The following is a 12,495-nucleotide window of genomic DNA, read 5'->3' as shown; positions in this document are numbered from 1 at the left end:
AAATATTCTCTTAATAATATCCACTGACAAAAATAATACTAAATTTCCTATTGTTAAGTTAAAAGTTTTGAGCATGTTCTGGCAAGATTAATATTCTGATTTTAACTATAAGTCCTACTTAATAAATTGTAAATACATGGTATATAATGTAATAATTATATGTTTTAATTTCAGGTGCCTTGAATGGCTTCTAAACAATTTGATGACTCACCAGAATGTTGAACTTTTTAAAGAACTCAGGTATTTGAATTTCAAGTAACTTTATAATTAGTCATCCTAAAATATTGTTTATCATTTGTTAAAGTACGTAACATTTTTGTAGAACACAAAAATATGAAAAAGCAAACAATTTAATGAAAGGGCTTGACTACATCCATAAGCTGAAGAAATGCTACACAAACTTATTTCTTTGTTGTGAATAATATAATGGATATTATGTCTACCGTTTTAACCAATTTTAATAGAAAAATGCATTACTGTTATAAGACTATAGAAAAGTTTCAGGTTTTGCCAGACTTTTAGAGAATTTAAAAGGTATATTTTAAAAATCATCTTTATTATTGAGAAATAAGTTTGAAGAAACTGTTTTGGCCTTTTTTTTTTTTTTTAACCTTCAAAAACTTTTCATGTTGATCGGTTTTCTCACTAGAATGAATTCTCTGATGTGGCGTAACAAATGTGTGGCTCCTATAAATGTACATTTTTCCGTCTCTGATTATTTCACTCCTTGAATTCAAATCTGTAATCCCAGCTACTCTGGAGGCTGAGGCAGGAGGATTGCTTGAGCCATGGAGGTCAAGGTTGCAGTGAGCTGTGATTGCGACACTGCACTCCAGCCTCAGTGTGAGTGAGACCCCATTGAGACCAAGTTACCATAGTTCTTCACTGTCACCTCCTGGTACAAGGTCTTCTGAACCAGGTCAAGGTATTCCCACTCCTGATGAGAGAAGTCTATGGCCATGTCCCTGAATGTTACGAATTCGCAGGCCATGGTTTTAGACAATCAAAAGCCAATCAGTCCTCAGGGTTTCTCTACCAGAAAAGCAGATTTAGGAAAACCTAGACCTGTAATCCCAGCACTTTGGGAGGCCAAGTTGGGAGGATTGCTTGAATCTAGGAGTTCGAGATCATCCTGGGCAAGATAGTGACGTCCCCTCTCTTTGAGAAAATAGCAGTCTTCCTTTAAAAAAAACTGTTAGCACCACACAGGGTCCCATGCAGGCTTCAGGCTGGGGCTGCAGAGGCTCCCACAGTCAAATGCACTGCCTTCATCTTCAAGCGGGACCCGGTCGCACACAGCACAGCGCAGAGCCAGAGGTCCTGGAGATGGAGCCAGAGGGCCAAGATTTCTCTGTCACCTGTGGACCATGTAGTCCAAGCTGGAATAATAGGACCGCAGTCACCCATGAGAAATGGATTCCAGGGTTCTAAAAACCTACAAGATATATGGCGGTGACAATGAGGACTGCCCACCACCCAAGCTATATAGCAGTCTTTCTTTATTAAAGAGATGGGGGCCTTGCTATGTTGCCCAGGCTAGACTCAAACTCCTGGGCTCAAGCAGTCCTCCCACCTCAGCCTCCAAGTAGCAGGGATTATAGGCACATACCACTGCACCCAGCTTAGTTTGGCTTTTTGGATTAAGTACGCATATTATCCATTTATTCCTGCAGCAAGTACTTCCTAACTGTTCATTATGTAAAGATACTCTGTTTGTGGCTGTGAAGGATGCAGAGATGATTTTGTCATGGTCTCTTGCTGTCAGGGAACTTATTTATAGTAATGGGACTAAGGTATTTGTGATGGGTCTGAGAAAATCTGGCTAGCAGTGAAGTTTTGAAGGCTGGTTGGCATTACAGTCATTTTCTGGCTTGCATTTACTTGACAGCGGTGCTTTGGAGACAGGGATACAAATGTGCCCAGGAGTAAGTGACTTTCTGATGGAACTGTACAAAACTAAAGTCAAACATTGCATAGCTTCCCGGGATGTGAATTTTACTGATTGTACTGATTTGTTGTTGTTGTTGTTGTTGTTGTTGAGGTGGGGGAGAGGTAAACATTTTTGTGTTTAAATACATTATAGAATAGAGGGAATTCAAATTTCCTTGAACTCTCAAGATACCATTTATAGAAATGTTATTTTTATGGTTAGACCACCACTTAGATCACTGGGTTTTTTCCTTTCTTTTGCCTTTACGAGGTAATTTGGTAGAGAAGTGTGAGAGACATTCATCACCTGGTGATATCGAGGCATAAATAAATCACTGTAGAATGTTTGATTTGAAAATCATTAGAAACACTTTAATACAGTCAACCCTCCATATCCATGGGTTCTCCATTTGTGGATTCAACCAACTGCTGATTGAAAAGATTTGGGGGAAAAACTTTAAAAAATGATAACAAAAAACCCAATATTGTATGACAACTATTGTATAACATTTACATTGTAGTAAGTGCTATAAGAACACCTAGAAATGATTTAAAGTATATGAGAGGATGTGCATAGGTTACATGCAAATACTGTGCTATTTTATATAAGGGCCTTGAGCATAGAGGATTTTGGTATTTGTAGGGGGTTCTGAAACCAACCCCCCACAGATACAAGGGGACAACTCTAATTTCTCATTGAGCTTTTTGAAAAAGGAGCAGGATCCTCTTAAAAACCCACATGTTCTCTTGGCTTTTTGTGGCTCAAAGAAAGAAAGAACAAAGGAAAAGCAAAACAAAACAAAATAACTGATGATGTCATTTTCACTCTAAATAGCACGTGTTTCTTGATCTTATGCTCTTGAATAGTACTAAAACCATAGTTTATGACTAAGCAATTCTCTTAAGCCTAGAGGTTAAAGATTACTTTGACGATATAGCTGTTCTAGTGTCTTTTTTTTTTTTTTGGAGACAGTATCTTGCTCTGTTGCCCAGGCTGGAGTGCAGTGGTACAGTCTCGGCTCACTGCAACCTCCACCTCTTGGGCTCAAGTGATCCTTCTACCCCTTCAGCCTTACAAGTAGCTGGGACTACAGGTGCACACCACCATGATTGGCTAATTTTTTTTTTTTTTTTGGTACACAAGGTCTCACCATGTTGTCCAGGCTGGTCTCAAACGTCTGGCTTCAAATGATTCTCCTGCCTCCCAAAGTGCTGGGATTACAGATGTGAGCCACTATGCCTGGCATTTTTTTAAAGAACAAAACAAAACATAGAAGTGGGGTGGTGGAGGGCAAAAGAGGATGGCTGTCATTTTATCAGCGCATACTGAAAATTCTCTTATTGGAACCTTGCTTTAACTTGATTAATCAGCAGATCAGAGCTCTTTGTTTCCCTATCAGTGTGAAAAGGACCTTTCACAGCACACTATCTGAATTAAAAGTATCCTTGTATCCAGATAGATTGTTTTCTAAGATTCTTTGTCTTGGGCAGAAGGACTGCTGTCATTTTTAATTCCACGTATTTTTTAAAAGAAAGACAAAGCTTTTAGTTCCACCAGGATCCTTTAGCCCGTGCCTAAAGATAAGCTCACTCCCTCTATTTATCCTTTTCAGTATAAATGTCATGAAACAGCTTATTGGTTCATCTAACTTATTTGTGATGCAAGTGGAGATGGATATATACACCGCTCTAAAAAAGGTACTGACATAATATGATGTCATATTATGCAAGGATGTCACCTCAGCACTGTGTATAATGGTGAAAAACTGGAAACAGTGTTCAGCAATACAGGGATGGTTATAAATGTAGGAAAAGGAAATAGGCCAAAACATTAAAAAGTCTTTATATTTAGGGATTTGGTATCATTAGTGATTTTAACTTTATTTTTTGTACTTTTCTATTTTAGGAATACTTTTCTGTTTTTTCCCAGACTTCTCTTTAACAAAAAATATGTTGTTGTTATTTATTTACGTAATCAGAAATGTTTTATATCATTTTTAGGAACGTTTTCAAAGTTGAGCTTCAGTTAATGATGGTATTTTTAGACACACTTTTTCTAAGCAATGTTGAAATTTTTCTTTCAAAGGCTTGTTTGCATGTCTGGCATATGTTTTACTTCATCCTTTTGAAAAGTTTCAACATTTTAAAAACCTAATTTTATTTTCACAACTCTTTGAAGACACAGATCAGCCACTATTCTTTCATGTAGATAGTGAGACTCAGAGCAGGCTTGAGGCAGAGACTGGATCTTGGGAGTCCCAGTCCATTGCCCTCTTCGTACTGCATAATCCCGCCTTTACCCTTTTGTCCCCAAAACTGTTGTGAGTATTTCACACGGTTGTGAAACTTCAGACTGAGACACTTTCTAGCTTATCTCATAGGGACTCTTTGTTTGTTTGTTTATATGGTAGAGATGAAATTTTGTTACTATTTTTCTTCAAGGAACTTTACTATCTGGGCTATCCAGTCTTTTAAAAAATTGGTGCAGAGGTCAGGCACAGTGACTCACGCCTGTAATCCCAGCAATTTGGGAGGCCCAGGCTGGCAGATTGCTTACGGCGCAGAGTTCAAGATCAGCTTGGGTAACATGGCAAAAACCCCTGTCTACAAAAAATCCGAAAGCTTAGCTGGGTGTGGTGTTTGTGCCTGTAGTCCCAGCTACTCAGGAGGCTGAGGTGGGAGGATCACCTGAACCTAGGAGGTGCAGCCCGCAGTGAGTTGTCACAGTGGCATTCATTTCTGTTGTTATAACTGCTTTTTGCCAGTAATGATAAGTGCTAATACTTACAGGGTGTTTACATGCCATGCACCATTCTAAGTATTTATATATATTAAATATTTTAGTGTCCTATGAGATAAACATATTATCATGCTCATTTTACAAATGAAGAAATTAAGGCCCAGAGATATTAGGTAATGTGCCCAGCTCTTAAGTGCCAGGTCCAGGATTTAAAAGTTTTTGCTCTTACCTGCTGTGCATATTATCTTAGCAACAATAAGACAAAGAAGCTCCTTTTTCCCGTGTTAATTTCTTGCTTTTATAATCTCATATAGTATTTAGTGAAATTGAGTTGTTAGTCAGTAGAATAAGTTAGTATAAAATTACTAATGTAATATACATATTAGACCTTTACCTTTTTAATACAGTAATCTCCAGTGAGTTACCATAAAGACTTCTCAAGGATTGGCTTACTCCTTAGCACCCACATCCAATTTTTATCACTGGACTGTGATTTTTTTTTCTTTTTTCCTCGAGACAAGGTCTCGCTCTGTCACTTAGACTAGAACACAGTGGTGCAATCATGACTCACTGCAACCTTGACCTCCAGGGCTCAAAAGGTCCTCCCACCTCAGCCTCTTGAGTAGCTGGGACTCCAGATGCATGCCACCATACCCTTTTTTTTTTTTTTCCATAGAGGTGGGGTTTCACCATGTTTCCCAGGCTGGTCTAAACCTCTCTCAAGTGATCTGCCCGCCTTAGCCTCCCAAGTGCTGGGATTATAGGTGTGAGCCACAGCACCCAGCCATTGGACTATGATAATGCCGTGATAAATTGAGTGTTTATAAGCATGTCATCTAATAGTTGTACTTTCTTTTTTGCAATTGCTGGTAAAGTAGAAGTTAAATTTTTTAGCTATTATATTTTAAGGTGAAAGCAATCTGAAAATGTAAAATCATAAAATGATGAAATTTCATAATTGTTTTCTTATTTAATTTTTTTAACCCAGTGGATGTTCCTTCAACTTGTGCCTTCTTGGAATGGATCTTTAAAACAGCTTTTGACAGAGACAGATGTCTGGTTTTCTAAACAGAGGAAAGGTAGGCCTGAAGTTTTTGAGAACTTGTCTTTTAAAAGGAAATTTATTAAAATCAGGCCCCGTGAGAACAGAAAATAAATTAATTAATTAATCAAATGAAATCAGGCCCTGACTTGTTTATAGACTTAATTTTAGAGCTTAGAGAAAACCTTAGCAGTTATCTACTTCAGCCTCTCATTTACAGTGAGAAAATCAAGGCTAGATAAGAAAAATGCCTTACCTATTATTATCTGAATTGTTACTCCTTGAACTGTCACCATACTCTTGATCCCCCAAAACGATTGTTTTTCCCATTATATCACCAACAGATCTTGTTGACTGCATTTGTCTTGACCACACTGAGTTTTCTCTAACAAACTATACCCTGTCAGGCAGCCATTCTTAACATGGGGGCCATAGATAGGCTTTCATGTGTCACTGACCCCCAAAAGTGGTTACAGAATTTGATATGTGTGTGTGCTGCTGCATACATTTGTGGGAGGAGAGCTTCCATGCCTTCCATCAGATTCTCAGTAGAGACTGATCTAAAATTGGTTAAGATCAACTGCTATAAGGTCTTATCTGTACAAAGAAGGGCATGCAATGTAAAAAATACATGTGTGTGTATATTAAAATGTATGTATGTTATTTTTTACTTTGCTAAAACATATCTAGAAAAAGTATTTTTTATGGCTGTCAGGTGCAAAGAACTGGATAAATCATAATCCTTAGTTCATGATTTTCTTAGCTTATAGCCACCTTTTTGGTTTATTTTTAATACGTTGAGCCTTTATGACCTAATCTTGGAGAATTAGAATATCAGTAACTTCAGTCTAACTCATGTGCTTCTTTTCTGTTGAGTCCGTCTGACTTTTCCTAACCACTATCTTGAACTTCGTGTTTATTCTTTTGCTTTAAAAATATATATTATTGCACCAAGTATATATATCTTAACATATATTACATAGTGGTGTGCTAATAAGCTGACTCTGAAAAAAACAATCCCTGATTAGTACCATTTTTTAATTCCCATGGTACAAATTTTCCCATCGTGGCTGATTGATTGCAAACTACCAACATGACATCACTTTGTGAAAAAGGAGATGTACACAGTCAGCTCCTATAAGCCAGCGACAACACGCCACTGGATAATGTATCATTTTGTTTTAGTTGTTATGGAACTATGTCACATTGTGGCCTTCATTTTAATTTCCTTTATAACTAAAGAGATTGAACGACCCTTAATATGGTTATTAGCCACATGTTTCATCTTCTGTGAGATATCTGTTTAGGTATGTTCCCTATTGTAATGTCACATTTGTCTTTTCTTATTGATTTGTAGGCTTTCTTTATGTATTCCTGATAACTAATACTTTGTCGTAAATATGTTCTGCACTTCCAGTTTGTAGGTTATCTTTTTAATTGATTAAAGATGTCTTTTTGGTTGGTGCCGTGGCTCACGCCTGTAATCCCAGCACTTTGGGAGGTCAAGGCAGGAGGCTCACTTGAGCCCAGGAGTTCAAGGACAGCCTGAGCAACATAAAGAATTTGCAGGGCAGCCAGGCACGGAGGCTCATGCTTGTACTTCCAGCACTTTGGGAGGCTGAGGTGGGCAGATCACAAGGTCAGGAGTTGGAGACCAGCCTGGCCAACATGGTGAAACCCCATCTCTACTAAAGATACAAAAATTAGCTGGGCTTGGTGGCAGGCGCCTGTAATCCCAGCTGCTAGGGAGCCTGAGGGAGGAGAATCGCTTGAAACCAGAAGGCAGAGGTTGCAGTGAGCCAAGATTGCGCCACTGCACTCCAGCCTGGGCAACGAGCAAAACTCTGTCTCAAAAAAAAAAGAATTAGCAGGGCATGGTGGTGTGCACTTGTCTATATTCCCAGCTACTGGGGAGGCTGACATGGGGGGAGGATCACCTGAGCCTGTGGGGGTCGGGGCTGCAGTGAGCCATGGCCACACACCACTGCACTGCAGCCTGGACAGCAGAGTATGAGACCCTGTCTCAAAAAAAAAAAAGGAAAAAAAAAATGTTTTTTGATGAATAGATGTTCTTAATTTTAAAATTTCATGCTCTTTATAGCTTAGTTAAATTCATTTTATAGAATTATTTTATGTAGTTAGATTTCCTACCTCAGAGCCAGATAAATTATTTTTCTATAAAACTCTTGAAATAAAAATATGTAAAGAACCATATCAGTGAAATATAACTTGATTTCCTTGAAGAACAAAAATACTAAACTTGTATCTTAAATTATACTTTCATGTTACATTATGGCAATTAAAGAGGGACTAGGGAAATTATAGAGGAGAATAGTAGGGGAAAGCATTTAAATAAACGAAAGAGAGAAAAACTGAAAGAGGGCCGGGCGCGGGGGCTCAAGCCTGTAATCCCAGCACTTTGGGAGGCCGAGACGGGTGGATCACAAGGTCAGGAGATCGAGACCATTCTGGCTAACACGGTGAAACCCCGTCTCTACTAAAAAACACAAAAAACTAGCCGGGCGAGGTGGCAGGCACCTATAGTCCCAGCTACTCGGGAGGCTGAGGCAGGAGAATGGCATAAACCCCGGAGGCGGAGCTTGCAGTGAGCTGAGATCCAGCCACTGCACTCCAGCCTGGGTGACAGAGCCAGACTCCATCTCAAAAAAAAAAAAAAGACAAAAGAAAACCGGAAAGAGACAAGGATGGAGAAGAAGTTAAAAAGACAGAGGGACTCAGTAGAAACAGCAGATGTTAGGCAAATGTTGATAGAACCTTATGATCATTTGTGCTTCAGATAGATCCACCACAGCGATCAATCAAAAGAGAAATTGCCCTGTAGCCTAAGTGGCAGAAACTAGAGAAGCAAGCTGTGGTTGTGGTCCACTTCTGGTTTCCCACTTGAGGCTCTCCCTCCCAGCCCCTGAGGTGTGAAAGTTTACAGTTCAACATAACTTTTCAGGGAGACATTGATTGCACAAACCAAAATGTATGTCTAATGCTCTTGTTTTTCTGTGAAGATTTTATAGAGTCATTTTCAATAGTTTTTAAATTGTAAATAAGATGCATACTTAGGAAATAGGATAGAAAAAATCACTTGTGATCCCTCACTCATTATATTTTGGTGTATGTCTTTCTTTTTTTTTTTTTTTTTTTGAGACGGAGTCTTGCTCTGTCACCCAGGCTGGAAGTGCAGTGGTGTGATCTTGGCTCACTGCAGCCTCGGCCTCCCAGATTCAAGCAATTCTCCTGCCTCAGCCTCTCAAGTAGCTGGGACTACAGGTGCATGCCACCACACCCAGCTAATATTTTGTATTTTTAGTAGAGATGGGTTTTTGCCATGTTGGCCAGGCTGGTCTTGAACTTCTGGCCTCGAATGATCTGCCTGCCTCGGCCTCCCAATGTGCTAGGACTACAGGCGTGAGCCACCACACCCGGCATATATTTTTGTATATTTCTTTTAAGTTATCTTAATTCTTTGACTTTTCAGATCTATATGGATCAGGACTACAAGAAACAATAGAAATTTAGAAAGTTTTCTACACAATTATACTTAAGGATTGCTATTGAATTTGGCTGATGGAATAAGTATGGCCACATGTTGTCCAGCAAGCAACTTTAAAACATTTTTTTTGGTTCTATAAATTCTTACAGAAGTAAATGAGCCAGTCTCTTCTACAGCCTTGACGAAAAGGCTTCATGAGATATAATCACCAGATTTCTATGAGACAATCCAGAATTAGATTTTTATGTCTTGTTCATGTGACAGAACACCTGTAAAAACAAAATGGTATTCTCAGCACACCCCATGAAATTGGCACATTTAATTCAACATATGAACTAGAACCAATGTTGTTATTTTTAAAAGCAAGAGATATAAATCCACCATCACACACCTGTTGTATAAATAAGCAAAGTTAACTATAAATTTTTTTAATGAATTTACTGCTTTCTTGTTTGCTTTGCTGACTCTAAGCAGGTGCCAAGGGAATACAAAAAATATATGAGATAATGTGGAAATTCTTTTCATTAACTTGGCTGTCTTTTTACAATTTTCAGGAAAAAAATATTTTAGTGAACACCTTTTGGTCTACAGAAAACCTGTATTCTATGTGAAGCATGGTTTGAGACATAATAGTCTATAATGGCAACTGTCTTGTTTTTCTCCTTATCCTTAATAGCAACAGGACTGGGTGTACATACTCTCCTGGGTGTATGTCGTTTAACAGAAAACATAGACTAGGGCTCATGCACAAATACCTGTTTGATAGCAGTAACCCTAAACCTTTCCTTCTGACTCATGAAAGCACACTGGAATGTAACTGAGGGTAATTTTTAGGAATAACCTTAAATTCTCCCTAAAAGAAAAAAAATTATATACTTCATAAACTTGAATTATTCTATTTTCTTTTCTTTTTTTGAGACAAAGTTTCACTCTGTCACCCAGGCTGGAGTGCAGTGGCATGATCTCGGCTCACTGCATCCTCTGCCTCCCAGGTTTAAGCAGTTCTCTGCCTCAGCCTCCCAAGTAGCTGGGATTACAGGCACCCACTACCACACCTGGCTAATCCTTTTTGTATTTTTAGTAGAGATGGGGTTTCACCATCTTGGCCAGGCTGATCTTGAACTCCTGACCTCATGATCCACCCGCCTCGGCCTCCCAAAGTGCTGGGATTACAGGCATGAGCCACCACGCCCGGCCGAATTATTCTGTTTTCAGTATTATCATTATTATTATTATTATTATTATTATTATTATTTATTTTAGAGACAGGGTCTTGCTCTGTCACACAGGCTGGAGTGCAGTGGCACAATCATAGCTCACTGCAAGCTCTAACTCCTGGGCTCAAGCAATCTTTCCACCTCAGCCTCCTGAGGAGCTGGGTCTGGTCTGCAGACACATGCCACCACACCTCGCTAATTTTTTTATTTTTATTTTTTGTAGAGATGGGAGTCTCACAGTGTTGGCCAGGCTGGTCTTAGACATCCTGGACTCAAGTGATCCTTCCACCTTAGACTCTCAAAGTGCCAGGATTACAGGTGTGAGCCACCGTGCCCAGCCTTGAATTATCTTAATAATAACTGAATACTACCCAACTGTTGCAAAACTATGGCTACAATGTCTGTATTTTATTTTGTTTTGTTTTATTTTATTTTATTTTAATAGAGATAGCATCTCACTATGTTGCCCAGGCTGGTCTCTCAACTCCTGGGCATAAACAGTCTGCCAGCCTCAGCCTCCCAGAGTGCTGGGATCACAGGCGTGAGCCACCACGCCTAGCCATACGTAATCTTTCTTATTTTGTATTTCAATAGAGAATTAATATATTAACTAGTGTTCATTACATGTAGCTGAAATGAAAGTTAAAAGAAATTAAGAGATAGTCTTTGTCCTGTGTACCTTACCCTTGAGTGAGGCTTTTGGGCTCCAGAGTTTCACTGGCCTGTTCGGTTCCTGGGAGGGGGATTTTGGTGAGAGTGTGTAACCCTAAGTACCTTTCTCAAGCCTTCCTTTCCCAGCTTGCTGCGCTATAAATGCCAAATGCCCAGAAACAGCTGAATTCCCAGCCCAGGGGTTTCATTAGGACCAAAGTTAATTTCCTGGGATTTTAAAATAAATCTCCTTATGTTTTTATCTGTAAACCTAAGGTTTATAAAATTCTTGAGAACTTTAAAACTACCTTATTTTGTATTCTAATAGACGTGAGTGTATGTGTGTATCTCCTGTCCATCAAAACATTTAAGAATAATAGGTTTGAAAAGAATGACTGTTTAACTTACACGGTTTTTTATAGATTTTGAAGGTATGGCCTTTCTTGAAACTGAACAAGGAAAACCATTTGTGTCGGTATTCAGACATTTAAGGTTACAATATATTATCAGTGATCTGGCCTCTGCAAGAATTATTGAACAAGATGCTATAGTACCTTCAGGTAAGAGAACATAATGAATTTGTAATTTTAAGTAATATATTTCTGATTATAACAGTAATATAGATCATAGAATAGAACAAGGAAGTAGAAATTATTATTAATCCCAAAAAGGTATACATGTTTATTCCAAAGTGGAATCATACTATAGAGGTAATTTTCCATGCTTACATATCATGAGTATTTTCCCATATCATATTTCATTAAATACTTTCTAGAATATTTAAATGATTATCTAGTATTCTGTAATATGGATGTTCTTTAATTTAGTAAACCAGTACACGATTTTGGATCAGACTTTTAAAAATGACTTTTGAAGTATTTAAAGATCATAACTGATTTTTCTATTAGTGCTCCTTAAATTTGTTTATTCTGGTTTTTCCTTATTCTAAAGTCTTAAACTTCATGTTGAAGCAAATGTGTCTTTGCTAATTATAATTTAAAATTTTTGAAATAACTACTGATTTACCTTTCTAAGTTAAATCTCTAGTGCTTGTGAATAATTCCATTTAGTACTATATATACATATAAGAAATGGAAAATAGAATTTCTGTTTGAAGATTTATATGTCATGTTTGCACTAATAATTAGAGTTATAGATTTGTGTAAAAAGTTGTGATTTTTTTGACACCTTAATTGTGACGTAGCTGTATGTTTATAGATTTAAATTGTTCCTGAAATCTGTATACTTATTTGGAAAGGAATTGAAGGGAAAGAAAACTTAGAGTTAACTCTTCTGGTATATTTGGAAGTGGTGCATTTTTATAAAATCACTTCAGCAAGTTTATAGATGCTGTTTAAATCACAAATTCTCTGAATTTTACATTCCTTATAGTATAGCAGTTCTATAATAG

The 12,495-nt window shown here is 38.0% G+C and overlaps 1 protein-coding gene across 2 annotated transcripts in view; it reads left to right on the top strand.

Moving 5' to 3' along the window:
- The window catches only part of GMCL1 (germ cell-less 1, spermatogenesis associated), a 53,594-nt gene that overhangs the window by 15,251 nt on the left and 25,848 nt on the right, over nucleotides 1-12,495 (top strand). For both annotated transcript variants that reach the window (XM_028832419.2, XM_002799303.4), the window contains exons 6-9: nucleotides 175-240; nucleotides 3,543-3,627; nucleotides 5,658-5,748; nucleotides 11,507-11,644. In XM_028832419.2, the coding sequence (XP_028688252.1) occupies nucleotides 175-240; nucleotides 3,543-3,627; nucleotides 5,658-5,748; nucleotides 11,507-11,644 (380 nt within the window). The remainder of the gene's footprint in view (nucleotides 1-174; nucleotides 241-3,542; nucleotides 3,628-5,657; nucleotides 5,749-11,506; nucleotides 11,645-12,495) is intronic.

This window comes from Macaca mulatta, chromosome 13, assembly GCF_049350105.2.
Source record: "Macaca mulatta isolate MMU2019108-1 chromosome 13, T2T-MMU8v2.0, whole genome shotgun sequence".
Classification (NCBI taxonomy): domain Eukaryota; kingdom Metazoa; phylum Chordata; class Mammalia; order Primates; family Cercopithecidae; genus Macaca; species Macaca mulatta.
This window is presented reverse-complemented; position numbering and strand designations above follow the sequence as displayed.